Raw genomic sequence first — 22,288 nt, 5'->3', positions numbered from 1 at the left:
CGCACGGAAAGGATAGGATTTGTTTTCATACGGAAACGCTTCGGAAGCGTTTCCGTATGAAAACAAACCCTAACCCGCCTGTGGGCGTGCAAGAGAAAGATGATAAACGTCAGATAGCCTTATAGTCACGTCTTTCAAAAAATGTGTGGCAACACTGCGTATACATGACAGCTGAAACGTAACGGTCACTCATTTTCTGAAGTTTTGTTCCATCACGGTTCCCACTCAAATTTCCTTTTCTCAAGCGTTGACAGTTCGTGACTGATGCGGTTTCATCGCGGTTTCTATCTGTGCGCTCTTCGTAGCCAGTGTGCATACACGCGTTCACGTCTGCTTTGGTTCTTTTTCCGCGAGTGATTGCGTTGCGGCGGGTGGATAATTTTAGAGAATTTGAGAAGCACTGTGACGACAATTTCCACCGAATATCTGTGGTGTGTTCAGTGAGAATACGAACGACTCCGATCGCCCTGAGCGAAATGCTACGTTTACCATCGTTGCTGACCAAGAGTGCCCTGTCCGCGGTAAGTAACCGGAACGTCGAATTCTTCAGGTGAAAATCCGTACCTGTAGTTTCTGAACTCAATTTCCCTCTTGCATTGGAGCGGATTACACAACGCCAGAAGAAAATTTTTACTGTACGCGACCGTGTCTGTGTCTGCCCATTTTAATCATTATGTAATCTGCTGATAATTCGACTGAATTTTTCCAATGGATGCGTTAGATTTTTGCGAAATTAGTTGCTATGTTCGTTTGATAAGGATGCATTCTTGGTTTTCATCCAGAATTCGTCGGATTTGTGTCGGTGCTTGATGCTGTGCTGATGAAACGGAGCGGGCAAAACAAATTTTGGCGAGTCAGGTTATGCTGCTAAGAATCGCATATTGATAGCCGGTTATTAATTTCGACATAGAAATTACCATGAACCGAAAAACAACAGTTTATGTAATTGTGATTTGATTCATTGTATAAACCCTACTTATTGTTCCTTATCATGACGGATTTAGTTGGGCTTGTTATTTTCTGCTTCCTAATTGATAGCAGACTTATTTTTGTTGAATCATTTCTAGTCTGTTTTGAATCCAATCAATAACCTTGGTTTGAAAAATTAATATTGTCTAAAATATTAAATTTTAAGAAGCCAATATTTTCATTTTCTCTAAGAAGTTATTTTTATAATCAAAAGTCATGTTTATTCATCGCCAATTGAAACGCAGTAAACACCTTTTCCTTCCTTATTTGGATTTGGACAGAAATTCTCATATAGAGGGATTGAAGAATTTATTTTGGTGATAATGACGATGTTAATGATGAATACTGTTGAAGCTAATATTCGCGAAGCTGCTATTCTTGGAAGAAAAAGCTTTATGCCTATCATCATTGAACGACTTCTATAATGATCTTCTTATTTGCATTTCATCCTCCACTGGGACATTGACGCTTTGCAGTTATGTTCAGTTTATTCAGCACTAGTTCAGTTTTAAACGGTGAGGTTTCTGAAGTCAATTTATCATTTTTGCTTTCGTATATCGTGACGCTCACATAATCCTACAACAAGCCCAAGAAAGTAGAGAAAATTTCCTAAAACGGACCGGGTATCGAACCCAGCCACCTTCAATATGCTCTTGAACTCTTGATTTGTAGCCACGCGGCTAAGGTATGCCTCTTTGAAGATCAATGATTTTATAAACAAAGATTTAAATGTCGAATCTGATAACACACCCACGTAAAATAACTGTACAGCACCAGCCTTTTGGTAGGTGTGTGTTTGCGTGGGCGTGTTATCAGATTCCATCAATTATTGAATCTTTACTTATATAATCAGATAAACCGTTTTCGTTGTGATATGGAGCTTTGTCTGGTTGGTTCTATTATTGTCAGCGACAGAACTGTTATTCTTTTCATTATTTCAAACAGTTGACGTAAGATCCGTCGTGTTATTTGCAAGGGTTTGAGGACAAACATTACTGTGGATGCAGATAAAATCAAGAGCATGTATGAACTTGTTTCAACTACGTCGCTCGACTGAAACGACGCTGGTCGCTGGTGACCCTTTCCAGTAGATGCTCCAGCGACAAATTTAATGCGTCGCTGCAGCACCAAACTGGAAAGCGCTCGCTAGTTGAGCGACGCGACGGTCCAGCGACGTTCCAGCGATGACTCGCATAGACAATACATATCTAAGACATTGCAGTCCGCAAACACTCAAATTAGGATTGACAGCAAAGTTTTACTTCCTTAATGGCCCTACACATCTGAATTGTCTTTTTCTCATTTTTACTCGGATTCGTTTATCAAGCAACATTATGTTTTTGCAACAACAGTTCGAATCCTTTGCAGAATGGTGCCGCATCAACCAAATGACGTTCAAGTAGTTAATCGCCATATCTTTCGGACGCAAACATGGTTTTCTTCAGCATGCTACGCTTTTGGCAGTTGGATTTTTGCAAACATTTGCAGGAAAATTTCCGTGAGAATTCCTGGAGGAGTCTTCGCAGTAATTTCTGGGATGAATCTGTGCATGTGCAATGATGAATTTCTGCAGGAATTTTTGCAGATACATATTGGGGCTGAAATTCTAGTAAAAAAACACGTCTTCATTTTATTCACCGAGGCCAGCAAAATAAATTACCGAGAATCAAACAGCTGAGATTTTGGTAAACATCTTGGTAAACACTTTTTTAAACTTTGCATTACCCTATTTACTCGCAACCTTTCAACCAACCTTTCTAACGTGATTTTTTCAATATTTTTTTGATGCGCGGAAAGGCAACATCGCCGCTAGCTGGATTAATCTGTTTTTTTTTCATGCATTATGGGACCAACGAGGTAACATGCATTTTCGTTCTTTCAAGCAACCAAATTCAATCACCAAGTAGAGTTTTTGCTACTCATGCCACTTCTCAGCCGTTGTTGAAAAAATATTATAACCATAAAGCATGTTCAGTTCATATTATTGTCGATGCAGATAAAATTAAGAATATGTATGAACTTGTCTTAACTACGTCGCTCGACTGAAACGTCGCTGGTCGCTGGCGACCCTTTCCAGTAAGTGCTCCAGCGACGCAGGCAAATTCAATGCGTCGCTACAGCACCAAACGCGACGGTCCAGCGACGTTCCAGCGATGACCCGCATAGACAATACGATTAGTTAAAATTGTCGAAAAGTGGTTGTTGCGTTGTAATGGAGTATTTCGTAGATTGCATATTGACAGCTGTCATTTATATTCTTTAACATCCTTACCCCCTTATGGACTTCCATTTGGGATTTGATGGAAATCAAATTGGGGGCCAAATGATAAAGCATGAAAGCTACCATTGCTGGCAACGTCCATCTTCCCCGTTACTAGGGAAGGAAAGAAAATGATGATATGAAATTTTCAATAGTTAAGCGTTGATGCTTAAAAGTTTCTATACCACTGGCAAATTGGTGGAGAGTTTGCGAATCGATTGATATATAAATCTTTAAAATCCATTAAAGGTACAGGACCTATTAATGTGACAAATCTTACATAATTTCGTGACGGTCCTTAATTTTGAAATTTTCATTTTACATCCTGTACCCGAGTCTTCCCCTTAGACGTAGTTTACGTCATAACGAAAACCCATCCCAATTTTTTCTGCAAGCTGATACGTACTGTCGCACAAATTTGTTCATTTTTTAAATCGTTTTCATTTTTTAAATCGATCTAACTCTAAAATGACAAGACCTACAAAAAAGTGTTGTATGGCGGACTGTCGTGAAATTCCCTGAAGTTTTTTGGAAAAATATCCAAAAAAAATAAAAAATAAAAAAACGATTTTTACACTGAATTAGTTTTCTGCCTTCACAATTTATTTATTATAAAACAGTTTAGTATTAGTATGTTTTTTTATTAATCTATTTCGTTTTTATGAACGAATGCTAGGATAGGAATAGGAATGCCAACTTTGTTTTATTTATATAGGGGGAATGACGGCTTTGGCAGGTTTTGTTCTATTATTGGCAGGGTTTTTTTATGACTGACTATGCTCAAATTTGGCCTAAACATTCTTTGCATATCAAAGAATATTGTGGCCAAATTTCATAAAATTTGGTCGACAACCCCAATGACAATAATAAAACAAAACCTGCCAAAGCCGTCTTTCCCCCTAGGTGGTCAAAATTCATCAATCCCATACAAAATGTATAAAAAACCATTTCATTGGAAAATTTGACTGACAATGTTTTGGTCGCAGAATTCATTCGTACAGTGGTTGTTGAATATCCTCAATTGGATCTGCTACACGAAAACTTGTGTAAGAATATAGATAATTTTTCAATGGCGCTTGGTGCAATTTGGCAAAACCCCGACAATATATAGATTTTATATATAGATGATCAAAATTTGAAAATTCCATTTGGTTTTGATTTTAAAAGTTTTCCGGTTCCATCATAACATTTTTCCTCGTAAAATAGAAGAAGAAAATGAATATAAATTAGGAAAAATTGGGCTATCCATTCTTGAGTGATGCGCGGTTGTACAAATGCCAACTTTGTTTTATATATTGAATGAAATGATGATAACATCAGACATGGCAGATTGACTAACTGAATTTATATAAGATAAAGGTAGAATAAACTCAGCACTTCAATGGATAATATCAGCACCGTCAGAAGAGACATGTTTTTTACCGCCACTAAATGTTGTAAGGACATGGCCGACGCTGTTTATAATTTTAAATATTATATATTATTTTAAATTTTATGATGAAACTAGCTAATTGGTCACAATCGTTTGATTACCATTACCTTGAGTTTGAACTTTAGAGTTGTACTACAACTCATGGGATACGCTCATGAAGGTATTTCAACGCAAAGGTTTTGGCAGTCAAATTTTCTTAAGGAGGAAGCTTTTAACGATGAAATTGTCTGACGGAGTTGACATACAAAGTCATTTTCTAGATTTCGACAAGTTGTTGCGTGATCTGAAAGCAAGCGGAGCGAAGATTGACGAGCAAGATGCAATTTGTTACCTTTTGTTAACGTTACCGTCATCATACGACGCGCTAGTCATGGCACTGGATACAGTGGAACCGGAACGTTTGTCCTTGGAATTCGTACGTACACGTCTGCTAGATGAAGAAACTAGGCGAGCGAATGAGAATGCAAGTGAAGCTTCAGGAAATACAGAATCGGCTTTCGTTAGCAAGAGATGGAATTTCAAGTGCTACAACTGTGGTAAAACAGGCCATAAGCGATCAGAATGTAAAGAAAAGTCAACGGATGAGAGGAATCGTAATCAAGTTTATAGACCAAACAATCGACGACAGAGATTTGAGACCAGAGGCAAAGCAAATGTACACAGAAAAAAATTCCATGGTAACAATTACTATTTTGTAGACTACGCCATGTTTTTAAAACAACCACCAATTTTCAGTTAAATTAACCACACGGTTAGAAAAAAGTACCTAATTTTAGGTACTTTTTTCTCTTGCATCTCCCTCCCTCTTCCCATTGTTGTCATAAAATGAAGAGCAAAACCACTCAACAAGGGCATTAAAGTGTGGGAACCCAACGTTGAGTAATCTCATGTTTACAAAAGTTGAGTGTAATTTACCTAACTAGTTTCTATTTAAAATTAAGTATATTTTACTTAATATTAAGTGAATTTTACTTAATTTCATCAAAAAATTACTTAATTTTGGGTTCCCACACTAAACCCCCGATTTGAGTGGAAAGTACCTAATATTAGGTACTTTTTTTCTAACCGTGCATGCATTCGGACAAATTCACCACTGATTCAGTCCATGTAACATTTCACCAGGACCACAGTTGATTTTTACTGCGCGCATGGTAAAATCAAACGGGTTTGTTGTCTGCTGAAAATCGTCGGTGCGTATTCTTAAATTAACCCTCGGAATGGTAGTTTCAACCGCAACATTTTTTGAGTGTAGGTATTGAAGAAGATATTGCATTTTTGGCGACTTGTGATGAAGAAGCATTGATTGTCGGAAGCTCTGGAGAATGTAAGCGAATTGAGTGGTGCATCAAATCATATGTTGAACTCAGAATCATATTTTGAAGAAATGTACAAGCTGCCAGAAACTGTCCGTATTGCTGTAGCGAAAAGTGGTGAAACCATGGAAACAAATATGGCAGGGACTGTACGAGTTGAAATGTTGGTCAACGGAAAACGACTGAAAGCAAAAATGGATGGAGTATTATATGTTCCCAAGCTGAGTTGCAATTTATTTTCTGTAAGACGAGTGGAGCAAGAAGGAATGAAAGTCACCTTTATTAACGGCAAGGTAGTGATTAAGAAAGATAATCAAGTTGTTGCATCTGGAAGAAGAGGAAAATCTTTGTACAAGCTGGACGTTTGTCTTGAAAATAGCGAGGATAAAGCTATGGTGGCAAGAACTGATGACTTTGTACTTTGGCATAGACGTTTCGGCCATGTTTGGGAAGGTAATCTTCGGAAGTTGTGGAAGCATGACATGGTGAAAACTAAAGCAAATCACCTGAGCAATCCAAGTAATGATATTTGTGAAGTTTGTATTGTTGGAAAGCAGACAAAGAAACCGTTCGAAGAGGTGCATGAAGTGAAATCTCGAAGGCCACTAGAACTCATTCACACTGATGTTTGCGGTCCGTTTGTTCCTCATACTTGGAATCAGAAGCGTTACTTTGTTACCTTTACGGACGACTATACGCACTTTACGGTGGTGTACCTGCTGCAATCGAAGGATGAGGTGCTAGAACACTTTATGGACTACGAAGCAAAAGTCACAACTTATTTTGGAACCAAAATTGCAAGACTACGATGCGATAACGGAGGAGAATATAAGAGTACCGATTTTCAAAAGCACTGTCGGCAGAGAGGTATTTCAATGGGGTACACCCGATTCTTTTTTTACACGGGGGATGCGTTCCGTGTAAAAAAAAAGTTTTCAGTTCAAAATTCGAAAATCCGCGTAGAAAAGTTTCATGATTTCTCGACAAATCATGCAAAATGAAGCAACTTTGCAAAAATCCGTGTAAAAACAGAATCGGGTGTACACTGTTCCCTACAATCCACAGCAAAATGGAGTAGCTGAACGGATGAACCGGACTTTGTTAGACAAATCAAGATCGCTAATATTGGATGCCAAGATGCCAAAAATGATGTGGGGAGAAGCTGTTTTAACTGCAGCCTATCTTGGAAATCGTTGTCCAACAGTGGCGTTCCAAGATTTCAAGACTCCGTATGAAAAGTGGTATCAACGAAAGTCAGATGTGGATAATTTGCGAGTTTTTTGATCAATCGCTTATACGCATATACCAAAGCAGCAACGAGGAAAGCTGGATGCACGATCTGAAAAACATGTAATGGTTGGATACGCAAACAATGGCTATCGTATTTGGCATGCTGAGAAAAGGAAAATTTTCATATCTCGAGACGTCGTTTTTGATGAGAGACTTGTGTTATCAACTCCGAAACATTAAACAAAGAGTATTACCAATGCAGATTATGTCAAGAATTTTGAAGAGCAATTATCTAATGATGAAGTTAATGACAATATACAACAAGATTCTCAAGTGGAGCCTAATGATGTAGAAGAAGATGAACTTGAATCAACATTAGTTGAAGAGTGTCCCAATGATATTCCTGAGGTAGAATCAAGACCGAAGCGTTCGATTACAGTACCATCCTGGTATAAAGACTTTCAAATGTCGTTATTGGCTGAAGAGGAAATCGCATGGGCGTTAAGTGCAGAAGCGTTCGTGTAAGATCTTCCTAGCAATGCTAATGACTTGAAAAATCGTGATGATAGGGACCGTTGGAAGGAAGCAATGGATGATGAAATGGTATCGTTGCGCAAAGCAAACACGTGGGAGCTTGTTCCGAGACCGGCGAATAACAATATAGTCGATAGCAAATGGGTATTTCGAGTCAAGCGAGATGAGAATGGAAACATCAATCGATATAATAAAGCTCGTCTGGTGGCGAAGGGCTACTCACAGCGAAAAGATTTTGATTACAGCGAGACGTTTGCACCTGTAGCTCGGATAGCAACAACCCGAATCCTGTTAGCAGTTGCAAATCAAAATAATTATCATATCCATCAAATGGACGTTACAACAGCTTTCTTGAACGGAGAACTAAGAGAAGAAATTTTCATGAATCAACCAGATGGTTATGCAGCCGATAGAAACCTAGTATGTCGCTTGAAGAAATCCTTATACGGACTAAAGCAAGCACCGAGAAGTTGGAACGAAGCTTTTCATTCTTTTGTGATGAAGCTAGGATTCAAACGTTCAAACTATGATAGCTGTCTATATTTCAAAATTATTGACAATAATGTTATTTACTTACTGCTGTATGTGGATGATATATTGCTTGTATCAAACAATCTTGGGCTTGATAAGAAAATTATTTTGAGCTTTTTAGTGGAATGTTTTCACCTGTCATAAGACGAGTTTAGACAATCCCATTGAATTCCACCACTTAATTGTATCTTGACAGATACGTATTTCGACCTCAAAGGTAAGGCCGTCTTCAGTGTCTCGTAGTCGAGTCAAGTACGAGACACTGAAGACGGCCTTACCTTTGAGGTCGAAATACGTATCTGTCAAGATACAATTAAGTGGTGGAATTCAATGGGATTGTCTAAACTCGTCTTATGACAGGTGAATCTTGGGCTTGTTCAACAAATCAAGAATCAAATGTTCAAACGTTTTGACATGAAAGATATGGGAGAAGTAAAGCATTTTCTTGGACTAAAGATCGAGCGGGATATGAAGACAGGTTGTATGAAAATTAGTCAACCTAAATATGTTTCAAATATGCTACAAAGATTTGGAATGACAATGTGTAATCCTGTTTCCACACCCTTAGAAGCCAATATCAAGTTAGAACAGAATGAAACCAACCAAGTGACGAAATCCCCATTCAAGGAACTCCTTGGTTGCCTGACATATTTGGCCATTTCATCTAGACCAGATATTTGTACGGCGGTGAATTTCTTTAGTCGTTTCCAAGCAAAGCCTTCGGATGTTCACTGGACACACTTGAAGCGAATACTGAGATATTTGAAAGGAACACAATATTTTGGATTAATGTATCAGCGAAATCGTAGTTCATCACCACTGATTGGATACGCAGACGCAGACTGGGGAAGTAGTGAAGATGACAGGCGATCAATTTCCGGATACGTCTTTCAAGTTCACGGATCAACGGTATCATGGTCAAAACTCAGTTGCTTTGTCTTCAACAGAAGCTGAGTATGTATCAATCAGCGAAGCTGCCTGTGAAGCTATATGGATTCGAAACTTACTGACGGAATTCGGATTTCAGCTGAAAGAACCAACGGTACTGTTTGAAGACAACCAGTCATGCATTCGTGTAGCTGAGAAACCATAAGCGGCTAAAACATATTGACATACGGTATAATTTTATTCGTGATTGCGTTCAGAAGAAAATATTGCGTCCAATATACATTTGTTCTAAGGAGCAAGTGGCAGATATTTTCACCAAAGGACTAACTAAGGTTCCATTTCAACACTTACGTGACAAACTCGGATTATTCGATTGAGAGGGGATGTTGGAAACAATCGAAGATCATAGTAGCCAATAATTAATATGACGTTAGCTATAAAATAAAAATTGTTCATTCATTATCAAACCACAAACCAATACAGACGTGTTTCATTATCACTCTGAGTTTATCAATAACAATCACACTATTTTAGCATTCATATTAAACTCACTTTTTTTTATTAGTATAGTGACACAATTAACCAAAACTTTTTTGAACAATATTAGAACATTCGTTGCCAAAATAAGGCTGACGATTTAGAGTGAATAATGCACCAACATTTAATGGGCTGACAAAGCATCCAATACCAGAACTAGGAAAATTGGTCAAACATAAAATCCATTCCGTCCAAATGTACTCAACCACAGCATAATAGGCTAAACCATTTACCCTACATTAAGGTGATTATACAACAAAGCCAGGAATCGGCCATCTTGGAAACCACGTGCTTTTTCTAGTAATTTTTCAAGAGCACGAGTTGAAAGAACCGTATTGCGCATAAAGCTGAAACAATGGTAGATTATTTGTTTACTTATGCTGAGCAATCGACTTTAATTTCATCACCGTATGAAAAATATTACGCAAGATGAGGGCTTTTAGAAATGGGAGTAGTAAAACATGTGGAGAATTTGAAATTCACCACTGGATTCATTGTATAATCACCTGTTGATTAAACAACATAGTTTTCAAGGGCGATTGTCGCAAATTAAATTTTATGTGGCGAATCTATGGTTTTTACGTCCTTAACTCCACGGGTGCCCACGGTAATAGGACATGTCACCATAAGTGTTTTTAAGACGTGTTTAATGTTGTTCTTGACGATTTATCTATATTTGTTAATATTTGTTTTAAGTTAACAGTTATTGTAGTGACCATTTCACCTGTTGACAATAAACAACAATGAAAAACAAATCTCAACTTACCATTCATTTCCGATTTAACAGGCACGTGGATTGTCGGCAACCACGTCAACTCAACGCGGACTGCATTTTACCGTTGGCCAGAATAATGCCAAATCGAATCCGGATGCGATCTCGAAGGAATACCCGGTGGTAGACCATACGTACGATGCGGTGGTGGTGGGCGCCGGTGGAGCTGGTCTCCGTGCAGCTTTCGGTTTGGTGGCCGAAGGCTTCAAGACTGCCGTCATCACCAAACTTTTCCCGACTCGTTCGCATACCGTGGCGGCACAGGGTGGCATCAACGCTGCACTCGGCAACATGGAAGAGGACGACTGGAAGTGGCACATGTACGATACGGTGAAGGGCTCCGATTGGTTGGGAGACCAAGATGCTATTCACTACATGACCCGCGAGGCGCCGAAGGCAGTTATCGAGCTGGAGAACTATGGTATGCCATTCTCGCGTACTCCCGATGGAAAGATCTACCAGCGGGCTTTTGGCGGTCAGAGCTTGAAGTTCGGAAAGGGTGGCCAAGCACATCGTTGCTGTTGTGTGGCCGATCGTACCGGACATTCGCTGTTGCACACATTGTATGGCCAATCGTTAAGTTACGATTGCAACTATTTCGTCGAATACTTTGCCTTGGATTTACTGATGGAAAATGGCCAGTGCGTTGGTGTGATTGCGTTGAACTTGGAAGACGGTAGCATCCATCGTTTCCGCTCCAAGAATACCGTGTTGGCAACTGGAGGATATGGTCGTGCCTACTTCTCGTGTACCTCGGCTCACACCTGTACCGGCGATGGCACTGCTATGGTGGCTCGTGCTGGATTGCCTTCGGAAGATCTGGAGTTCGTGCAATTCCATCCCACGGGTATCTATGGTGCTGGTTGTCTGATCACCGAAGGCTGCCGCGGTGAAGGTGGCTACCTCATCAACTCCCAAGGTGAACGCTTCATGGAACGTTATGCACCAGTAGCTAAGGATTTGGCATCTCGCGATGTTGTGTCCCGTTCGATGACCATCGAAATCCGCGAAGGTCGCGGCTGTGGTCCTGAAAAGGATCATGTCTACCTCCAGCTGCACCATCTGCCCCCAGAGCAGCTGGCTCAGCGCCTTCCGGGTATTTCTGAAACTGCTATGATCTTTGCCGGAGTCGATGTGACCCGTGAACCGATTCCGGTGTTGCCAACTGTGCATTACAATATGGGTGGTGTCCCCACGAATTACAAGGGCCAAGTCCTGACTATCGATTCCAGCGGAAATGATCGTATTGTTCCAGGATTGTATGCTTGTGGTGAGTCTGCCTGCTCATCGGTGCATGGTGCTAATCGTTTGGGCGCAAACTCTCTGTTGGATTTGGTTGTATTTGGTCGTGCTTGCGCCAAGACCATTGCCTCCGAAAACCGACCCGGCGAGAAAATCGCCGATATTAAGCCGAATGCAGGCGAAGAATCCGTTGCAAATCTGGATTGGGTACGCAACGCCAACGGAGCTGTTCCTACCTCGACTCTGAGATTGAACATGCAAAAGACTATGCAGACGCATGCCGCTGTGTTCCGCGAGGAGAAGACACTGCAGGAGGGTGTCCGCAAGATGGGCGACATCTACAAGACCATCAAAGATGTCAAGGTTTCCGATCGGTCGCTGGTGTGGAACTCGGACTTAGTCGAAACGCTGGAGCTGCAAAATTTGCTGCTGAATGCCAACATGACCATCACAGCAGCCGAGAACCGGAAAGAATCGCGTGGTGCCCATGCCCGCGAGGACTACAAGCACCGAGTGGATGAATACGTAAGTTGTGAATAATTATATTAGTAATTCTGTAAAATAATTCAGTTATCAGCAATTTCGCCTTATTTTAATTTTATTTTTAATCGTTTAATTGCACTTCGTGCTGTTCGTGCTGTTACTTCTGGATATGTTATGATAAATTTCCATTGAATGTTTTGCTCATTGTTGAATGTTTCCTAAACATATAAATAAAACATACTACCGTAATTTTACTAAAAAACGTAAGCGCCAAATTGCTGTATCGCTGTATTTTTTATCAAGCAAAACATACTGCCGCTAACCACATGTAAGCCTTATCTGAATAGGAAGGGATTTACAGAAAAAATATTTTAAGCTCGTTTTAGTGGAATGTATTCAACCGTCTAAGACGAGTTTAGTACACTCCATTTAATTCCACTACGTTTTGTTATCTTTGCAGATACGTATTTCGACCTCAACTGTGAAGTCGTCTTCAGTGTCTTGTCGACTTCAATCGAGTCAAGTACAAGACACTGAAGACGACCTCACAGTTGAGGTCGAAATGCGTATCTGCAAAGATCACAAAACGTAGTGGAATTAAATGGAGTGTACTAAACTCGTCTTAGACAGCTGAATAGGAAACCAAGCAAAGATGAGCATGACTTACGGATAGTGGTGGTATAGCAATAACGTCTTATTTGACAGCATTACAATGTACAGCGCCTAATAGTCTATGTCAGATACTAAAAATTATTCTCTCTACAGGACTACAGCAAACCTCTAGAGGGCCAACAGAAGAAGCCAGTCGAAGAACACTGGCGTAAGCACACACTGATCTGGATCGACCCAGCGACCGGTGCCGTCAAGATCGATTACAGACCCGTTATCGACCACACCCTTAGCGAGGAATGCAATACCGTGCCGCCTGCCATCCGCTCGTATTAAGCTCAGTTTTTCGAAAGTTTCCCCACAAGTAACAGCCTCATCAAAACTGCATCACAGCCCCAGTTATGTATGCGGAAACGACCCGAACCGATGGGCAGAGAAACAATGTACTGAACGTGAAACGGAAAGATTTAAAAGCGCAGAAGGAGCAATGCTTGCTTGAAAGAGTATTAATTGTGACGATGTGAGTAGCCGGTTTAGTATACAGCATTTCCAGATAGCGCCAGTCAATGTCATGTGATTGCCGTCCCACCGAACACGCCATGGCATTTTGCCACGGAGGTGTGTTTTATTTTGAATAACTCATTCTTATCACATTGCTTACTGCATGTTGATACGGGTGAGTGCGCATGAAAATAAATAGGTACAGCTACGGGTGATCGCCGCTAATCAATTATTTTGTTTGTTTTCCCACGTCTTTTCAGATCCTGATAATTCATGATTGAATCACATGAAACATCTTTATCTCATTATATCGAAATTGTCTCATCTTCTTTACTACAATCAACCAAAAAGTGCAACTACACAAACAGTTCCGTTGTCTATCTTCATGTATGCTTGGGATCGGTCTTGGCAAATTACATCGCAGGACCTTCCGAAGAAGCAGGAAGGTCGTCCGACCCAGTAAAGTCAAAATTGTGCTTAACTTAAACATCCTATGTTTTAAATATAGGAGATAATTCAAAAACTACACAAACGATCGGATCGGTAAGGTTTAATCTTGGAGTAATTATTTATTATTAATAAGCGTTTAAAAAGGAAGAAGCCATTAACATACTTCTACGAAGCAAATAAAATATAACTATGATTCGTAGGTTGTATTCTTTGAAATATTTGTATTCTGTTTATTTTTGTATTACTTAAAAATGAGAATTGGAAGATATCCAGTGAGGCACGAAAGATTGCTGCTTTTCTCTAACTCAAACTCTTAAAGATGTTTCGAAGGGCCTTGAGAAATCCGTACTGCACAACTATGCTGTTTATTTTTTCTCCATCGCTTTGTAATCTTCTTTCGAGAAAAATCTTAGTTTATTTTGGAATCCATTTTTGAAATAGCCCTTAAATAAAGTTCGTTTACATTAGTTATAAGTTGGCCTTGTAAACTTGCTTTTCTAGCGTTTCGCTTCAGAACACCTCCCAAGGCGTCACAAGGTCCTTTTCCGTGGCAGGTGTCAAAAAAGTTCCACCCAGCATTAAGACCGAAATCCTTGTGCATGTAGCTCGCCATCATTCTATTTTTGTATTGACTGTCTGATCCATACGAAAAAATGTATCTTTTATAGGCCAGGTATTTTTTTTAACGAAGTTCATATAGTTGCTATAAAGTTTGTAAAATTAAATACTTGCGTTTCATCTTTATAATAAATAGCAAAAGGATAGATTGTGCATTGGGCATTTGCCCAATGAAACCCTTGTACAACATCCTGAATAACGAAAGAGTAGTTTTCTGAAAAGTCAGCGATTATTATGCATTCGATGGCTTCTAAATTATGTTTAAGGTGTTTCAAGTAGCTACCTTGTCGCTCTGCAATAAAGTTATGAGGAGTTAAATCACACAATTTTCCTAAAAACGTATCCACAAACTCTAGTGCATCCAAATTATTGACCAACTATCAGGAAAGCTGTTTAAACACGGTGATGAGGCACTGGCTAGAGCCCAGCACTGGGTAATTACCAAGGTTTGGGAGGATGACGTTCTGCCGAAGGAGTGGATGGAAGGTGTGTGTCCCATCTATATCCCATAGGGCGCCTACAAGACGGAAGACTGGTCCAAGGATACAGCAGCAGCTGGAAGTGGCACTCCCAACGGAAGAGCAGCTGGACGCAGCGTCTCTTGAAGATGGCTGGAGAGATATTCGATCCGCCATTGGTAGCACCGCAACCGCTGCACTTGGCACGGTGTCCCCGGATCAGAGAAATGACTGGTATGACGGTAAGTGTGAGCAGTTAGTGGAAGAGAAGAATACAGCATGGGCGAGATTGCTGCAACACCGCACGAGGGAGAACGAGGCACGATATAAACGGGCGCGGAACAGACAAAACTCGATTATCCGGAGGAAAAAGCGCCAGCAGGAAGATCGAGACCGTGAAGAGACGGAGCAACTGTACAGCGCTTATAACACACGAAAGCTCTATGAGAAGTTGAACCGTTTACGTAAGAGCCACGTGCCACAGCCTAATATGTGTAAGGACATAAACGGGAACCTTCTTACGAACGAGCGTGAGGTGATCCAAAGGTGGCCGGCTGAAGGACAACAAAGCCCCTTGGGGTTGACCAACTACCAGGAGAGCTATTTAAACACGGTGGTGAGGCACTGGCTAGAGCGCTGCACTGGGTCATTACCAAGATTTGGGAGGAGGAAGTTTTGCCGCAGGAGTGGATGGAAGGTGTAGTGTGTCCCATCTACAAAAAGGGCGATAAGATGGATTGTAGCAACTACCGCGCAATCACATTGCTGAACGCCGTCTACAAGGTACTCTCCCAAATTTTATGCCGTCGACTAGCACCAATTGTAAGGGAGTTTATGGGGTAGTACCAGGCGGGTTTTATGGATGAACGCTCCACCACGGATCAGGTGTTCGCCATTCGCCAAGTACTGCAGAAGTGAATACAACGTGCCTTAAGCCGCATATGTGACAATCGATGGGGGCTAATGCATGAACACGGATTTCCGGATAAACTGACACGGTTGATCAAAGCGATGATGGATCGGGTGATGTGCGTAGTTAGAGTTTCAGGGGCATTCTCGAGTCCCTTCGAAACGCGCAGAGGTTTACGGCAAGGTGATGGTCTTCCGTGTCTACTATTCAACATCGCTTTGGGGTAATACGAAGAGCAGGGATTAACACGAGTGGTATAATTTTCAATAAGTCCGTCCAGCTATTTGGCTTGGCCGGCGACATAGATATTATGGCACGTAACTTTGAAAAGATGGAGGAAGCCTACATCAGACTAAAGAGGGAAGCTAAGTGAATCGGACTAGTCATCAACACGTCGAAGACGAAGTACATGATAGGAAGGGGTTCAAGAGAAGACAATAGTGCTGTCCAATGAGAGCTTGAAGTAGCTCGAAGTTTCTCCCCGTCCTGCTCATGTCCATTTGTTGACAAAAAAACAAGCAGGACGGGAACAACTTCGAGCTACTTCGAGCTGCTCATTGGACAGCATTAATGTGAGCCACCAACCTCGAGTTTGCATCGGTGGTGACGATATAGAGGTGGTAGAAGAATTTGTGTACTTGGGCTCCTGCCGAAAATGATACCAGCAGAGAAATTCGGAGATGCATAGTGGCTGGAAATCGTACGTACCAAACTGACAATCTACAAAACGCTCATTAGACCGGTAGTCCTCTACGGGCACGAGACCTGGACGATGCTCGTGGAGGACCAACGCGCACTTGGAGTTTTCGAAAGGAAAGTGCACCGTATCATCTATGGCAGGGTGCATATGAAGGAGGCGAATGAACCACAAGTTGCATGAGCTGCTGGGAGAGCCATCCATCGTTCCAACCGCGAAAATCGGACGACTGCGGTAGACCGGGCACGTAGCCAGAATGTCGGACAGTGACCCGGTGAAAATGGTTCTCGACAACGATCGAAGGGGACCAAAAAGACGAGGTGCGCAGCGGGCAAGGTGGATCGATCAGGTGGAAGATGACTTGCGGACCCTCCGTAGACTGCGTGGTTGGTGACGTGTAGCCATGGACCGAGTCGAATGGAGAAGACTCTTATATACCGCACGGGTTTCCCTTCGTGTGGGCAGTGCACGTTGATGATTAGGGTGACTCAAAAACACTTTTTCAAATTTTCGGTTCTATTTGATGCCCTGATGCTCTGGACAAAATTTCAGCCAAATCGGTCAACGTTTGGGCGGTGCTAAATGCGTTGGAAGTTTATATGGAAAAATGTATGCAGAAACATCCAACATCCAACAGTGATTTACAGTTGGAAGGCACGATTTACGATCAAGAACCATGATACTCATTCAGTTCTTGTAGAATTAAATATAGAATGTTATGCTGAAAACCGCTAGAAGATTAGAGTTTATTACGCAAAGATATTAGCATTTTACTGGAGTGTTGTAGGGGTGAATTTATTTCTTTTCAAAGGTAAAAGCAACGAAATTTGCTCAAACCCCACTTCAGAGAAATGCTAATAACTTAGCCGGGCAAACTCTAATCTTTCCGCGGTTTTCTGCATAACATTCTGTATTAAGTTCTCAGAATCGTAGTGTGCCGCGTGCGACGGGCGGATATAAAAATTTTTGACAGTTCGTTTTTTGTTTCGTTTTGGCTGATGGTACTATACCAGAAGAATAATGTTTCTCCTGATTGTTCGCTTAGTATATCCGAGATGTTGAGGCATGCCGAAGATGAAGATATCACCATACCATAGCACCGATGACCCTTGCCACGTTAACCTGGTGCAGCGAGAAGGTTTAGCGGAAGAAACCCTCAGAGAGCCGAGAGTCGATTTAAATGTTAGAACATCCCAACATGGATCCTAACGAAGTTGCAATATCCATTGGGTCGATTGGACAGTAAACGTTCAAGTGTCAAATTAGTCGGATTTTGCATCCCTGCAGCTTACCAGTGTGAAGTCGTTTACTATTTATTCTGACATAGTCAGGAGACCCTGCGCCGTCATAAAATTCAACTTGGTCAATGTTGTTATGTCGCCAGCAATGAAGTCAACAGTAGTGGAAGGACTAAATCGGTGAGCACGTTCCAATTCTTCATTTTCTGATCGTTCATTTCATTGTGCTATAAAGTTTGAATTTCATCTGAATGCCACTAAATACGTACAGGGCATCGTTTGCTGCTATTGCCGCGGATATTGTGGGAGTCCCAGATATTCGGTTCACGCTTAGTTAGCAACGGTGGCTCTTCTCGACCTTCTATTCCCTGAGTAGTTAGTACGAATAAGGGCGTCCTTGTTAAGTTTTGCTGTACCTGTTATGAACAACTAGTACATCCCATTCCCTACACTCGCTGAAGAAACTTGTTTCCGAAGTGAATCCCTTTTGTAGTACTAGTCTTCGTAACAAAAAGGGCACCATTACGGAGCATGAGATCTGATCAAGGATGACTCACACTCACACACACACACACACACACACACACACAACATTCTGTATTAGGTTCTCCAAGATCTGAATGAGTATCATAGTTCTTCATCGTAATTTGTGTAGTCCAGCTGCAATTTACTGTTTTTGGATGTTTCTGCATACATTTTTGCATAAAAACTTCCAACGAGTTTAGCACCGCCCAAATGTTGACCGATTTGGTTGAAATTTTGTCCAGAGCATCAGGACATCAAATAGAACCAAATAAGAGGGCCCATCAAAAAAATTTAAAAAAGTTTTTCCCATACTAATTTGAGCCACCCTATGATGACGATACAGTTGAAAAAGCCTTTTATCCTCAGCTTGCACATCCTTGCGTTGTTGGCAGCCACCCAATCACGCGTTGGCGCATCTTGCCCAAAACTATGAAGCTGATTCCCAGCTCGTTGGTGGTGCCACAGGAAATCTCCTGCAGCGCCACGACGTCGAAGTTGCGGGGATGTAATTCATCGTAGATTATCCTCTCGCACGCAACCTACGAAACCTAGCGGAACCTTGGAGTTCCATGTTTTAAGCTTCCAATCGTGATTTATTCGTCGCCTAGGTCGTTGCCGATTGTATCGAGTCATATTATCTTATATGTCGTTCGTAATGGTTGTTTTTAACCTTCTGTCTGTGCTCAAAAAAACTTACGTTGTCTGTGCTCTGGGGTCAAATTGACCCCAAATTAAAGTTGCTATAACTTTTTAAATGTTTGGCCAATTTTGGATTTTTGGGGCTGTTTCGAAAGATAATTCAATCGTTACCAAAGATTGACTATAGGTGGGCGGGTATATCGCGGGAAGGGTTTTAGTGAACAAGGGTACAAAACAGTATTTTTTATGATTATTTTGCTCATATCCGAAAATCCTACCCATTTTGAACTGCACCTTTCTTAAAAGGTTATGCAGGAAGGCATGTTCTTTGGCATGAGGCGTTGATAAGTTTAGAACTCGGCCGCCAGGTGGTGGTATATTTGAATTCATTATTTTAGACTACTCAAGATATTCCGATATATATATATAGAATTCATCTCAGTGTAAATATGCTTATCGCACAAATTTGAAAATTGGAAGAAGTGCTCATTATATTGAGCACCACTTTGTAGTGCTAGACATCCTGAACAGTGTTGCCGAATACAACTTGTGTGTAGGTATGAGGGATCTCAAGCTAAAGCAATATTTCATATATGCAAGAATATTGCAAGTACACTAGCGAAGCCTATTTGTAAATTTTCTTATTATTTATTCCGTCACATGACAGTTCACTCCTACCAGACGAACTTTGTTAAGACGTCATCTTTACAAATTTCAAATTTGTTTGATAAGAATATTTACAATGAGGCAAATTCCATATACATATCGGAATTACTTGAGTAGTCTAAAACAATGAATTCAAATATACCGCTACCTAGCGACCAAGCTCTAAACTAATCAATGCCTCATGTCAAAGCACACGCCTTCCTGCGTGACCTTTTGAAAAAGTGCAGTTCAACATGGGTAGGATCTTCAAATATAAGTAAAATAAGCATAAAAAATCACTGTTTTGTACCCTTTTTCACAAAAACCCCTCCCCGCGATGTACCCGCCCACCTATAGTCAATCTTTGGTAACGACCTGAAAGATGATTAAATTATCTTTCGATACAGCCCCAAAAATCCAAAATTGGCCAAACATTTAAAAAGTTATAGCAATTTCAATTTGGGGTCAATTTGACCCCAGAGCACAGACAACGTAAGTTTTTTGAAAAAAGTACACTGTAGCGCATATTTTCACGATTTTTCAAGCAAATTTGCACCTAGGAGACAGATCTCGGCGAGTTTTACCAAACTACCAAAAATTAGGAGAATCGGTTGAAAACTAAAAAAATGGCAGCCACTCAAAGTGGCCTGGGGTCATATTGACCCCAGAGCACAGACAAAAGGTTAAAGGCGGCTTATTGGGCCTACGTAAACCTCCTTCCCTGGGAAGCTTACCAGACTGATCAAAGCAACGGTGGATGGTGTGCAAAACTGTGTGAAGATTTCGGGCGAACACTCCAGTTCGTTCGAATCGCGCCGGGGACTAAGACAAGGTGATGGACTTTCGTGCCTGTTGTTCAACATTGCGCTAGAAGGTGTCATGCGGAGAGCCGGGTGTAACAGCCGGGGTACGATTTTCAACAGATCCAGTCAATTTATTTGCTTCGCGGATGACATGGACATTGTCGGCCGAACATTTGCAAAGGTGGCAGAACTGTACACCCGCCTGAAACGTGAAGCAACAAAAGTTGGACTGGTGGTGAATGCGTCAAAGACAAAGTAGAGTAGAGTGGGGCAAGAGTGCGCGTGTGGTAAGAGTACGTTTTCAATTTTTTGAAGTAATAAAAAAAGATAAACTAGCAGCACTGCATCAGTTTGACAGGTATTCTGACCAACTATTATCATGTGTAATTGTAAACGATTTGAATAAACAACAAGGGAGATATGGAGTTATATAACTTTTTGGTCATTTTGCTAAAAATAATTGGATTTCCGCAACTAGTATTTCATTACCATATATACGTTCAAACAGGTGAACATTATACCATTTCGATAACCTATTGTATAGAGTACTTTATGGTACAGAACACCAATCCGGTTGGTTTTCCAAGAAGTCAAAACCATTACTTGAATAATTTTTGGGACTATGGGGTAAAAGTACGCAGGAACAGGTGAGGCAAGAGTACGCATATGAATCTTCAAGTTATGATGTCAAACCCGTATGTGTGGCCGAAATAAGACTTCTTCCAAAGCGTAAAGATCCACAACTAAGAAAGAAAGGGACAGAATTTGAAATTATCACAAGTTCTTAGGATAAGTTGAAGTAATTCGGTGTTAGAAAGGACTTAGCGAACAAAGCACTGAAGCAAAATAATGAAATTGTATTAGGACTTGTTGTACTAAACATAGTACGAAAACACAATTTCATCTAAATGATAATTTCATTTAATCAAAAGAAACATTCATAAATTACGCAACGTTTAGCTGGGAGGGGTTGCAAGATGTGTGACGATCCATATAATTTTTAGAGGATTCATACAAATAGTGTAAGATTGGGGGGAGGGGTGATGAAATAGCCAAATTTTACGTTACGTGATTGGTGGACTTTCTTTAAGGAAAATGCCTTTGTATACGCCACGTGAAATCTGATATATATTTTTACCTCTGTAGTTTTTTTGTATATATAAAAAACAATGGTGTCTCGTATGAAAGTGTACATTTTTAGGACCCCCTCCCCTTTTAAGAGTTACGTAATCTTTAAACATTCCCTAATATATGCTCATTAAACATCAATTAAATGTTTTTGACTCTTATTTGTGTTAATATATACTTAAAGCACATGATTGGATAAATGCGTACTCTTACCCCACCCAATGCGCACTTTTACACCACCGGTGGGGTAAGAGTGCGTTTTTCACTTGTCTTGCAATAAGGGTTTTACTAAAACGAATCTCAATAATTTCAATATTTTATCCACTGGGTAACATAAAGGAAGAGTATATGAATCATCGACACTGATTTGATATGCAGAAGCTTGCTTCATAAGGGCCACATGATCGATTGAAAACTAAGTGCGTACTCTTGCCCCACTCTACTCTACATGCTTGTGGGCGGAATCGAGCGCGACAGGGCCCGCCTAGGAAGCAGTGTTACGATAGACGGGGATACCTTCGAGGTGGTCGAGGAATTCGTCTACCTCGGATCCTTGCTAACGGCTGACAACAACGTTAGTCGTGAAATACGAAGGCGCATCATCTGTGGAAGTCGGGCCTACTACGGGCTCCAGAAGAAACTGCGGTCGAAAAAGATTCGCCACCGCACCAAATGTGTCATGTACAAGACGCTTATAAGACCGGTTGTCCTCTACCAGGGCTGGTAACGACCGATGCCGTTCAAAATAGTGACTTTTTTTTACCAAAGCTGACGAAAAAAGGGACCAAATAGTGACTTTCAGTTGCAGAAAAAGTGACCAAATAGTGACTTTCAGTTTCAGTTGCAAGTGCGATGAGACGAAATCAAGCTTTTTTG

At 40.9% G+C, this 22,288-nt stretch overlaps 1 protein-coding gene across 2 annotated transcripts; it reads left to right on the top strand.

The window, feature by feature from the left end:
- Nucleotides 1-266: 266 nt before the first annotated feature.
- Nucleotides 267-13,967, top strand: LOC134225068 (succinate dehydrogenase [ubiquinone] flavoprotein subunit, mitochondrial-like). 2 transcript variants are annotated; one of them, XM_062704851.1, is made up of 4 exons: nt 267-521; nt 10,482-12,233; nt 12,957-13,320; nt 13,562-13,967. In XM_062704851.1, exons 1-3 carry the CDS (start codon nt 477-479, stop codon nt 13,134-13,136), a joined length of 1,977 nt encoding a protein of 658 aa, XP_062560835.1. In that variant the 5' UTR covers nt 267-476; the 3' UTR covers nt 13,137-13,320; nt 13,562-13,967. The 2 variants fall into 2 exon arrangements, with proteins under 2 accessions (XP_062560835.1, XP_062560836.1); XM_062704852.1 differs by having other exon boundaries at nt 12,957-13,418.
- Nucleotides 13,968-22,288: the final 8,321 nt, after the last annotated feature.

This window comes from Armigeres subalbatus, chromosome 3 (assembly GCF_024139115.2).
Source record: "Armigeres subalbatus isolate Guangzhou_Male chromosome 3, GZ_Asu_2, whole genome shotgun sequence".
NCBI classification, from domain to species: domain Eukaryota; kingdom Metazoa; phylum Arthropoda; class Insecta; order Diptera; family Culicidae; genus Armigeres; species Armigeres subalbatus.
Note: the sequence above shows the minus strand (reverse complement) of the source record. Positions and strands in the feature narration are given on the sequence as shown.

Bases quoted from the DNA above. Each gene is read 5' to 3' on its own strand.
- LOC134225068 (XM_062704851.1), top strand. From the start codon at position 477: ATGCTACGTTTACCATCGTTGCTGACCAAGAGTGCCCTGTCCGCG. The intron at 522-10,481 runs GTAAGTAACCGG...CCGATTTAACAG, and splicing joins CCAAGAGTGCCCTGTCCGCG to GCACGTGGATTGTCGGCAAC. The intron at 12,234-12,956 runs GTAAGTTGTGAA...TTCTCTCTACAG, and splicing joins AGCACCGAGTGGATGAATAC to GACTACAGCAAACCTCTAGA.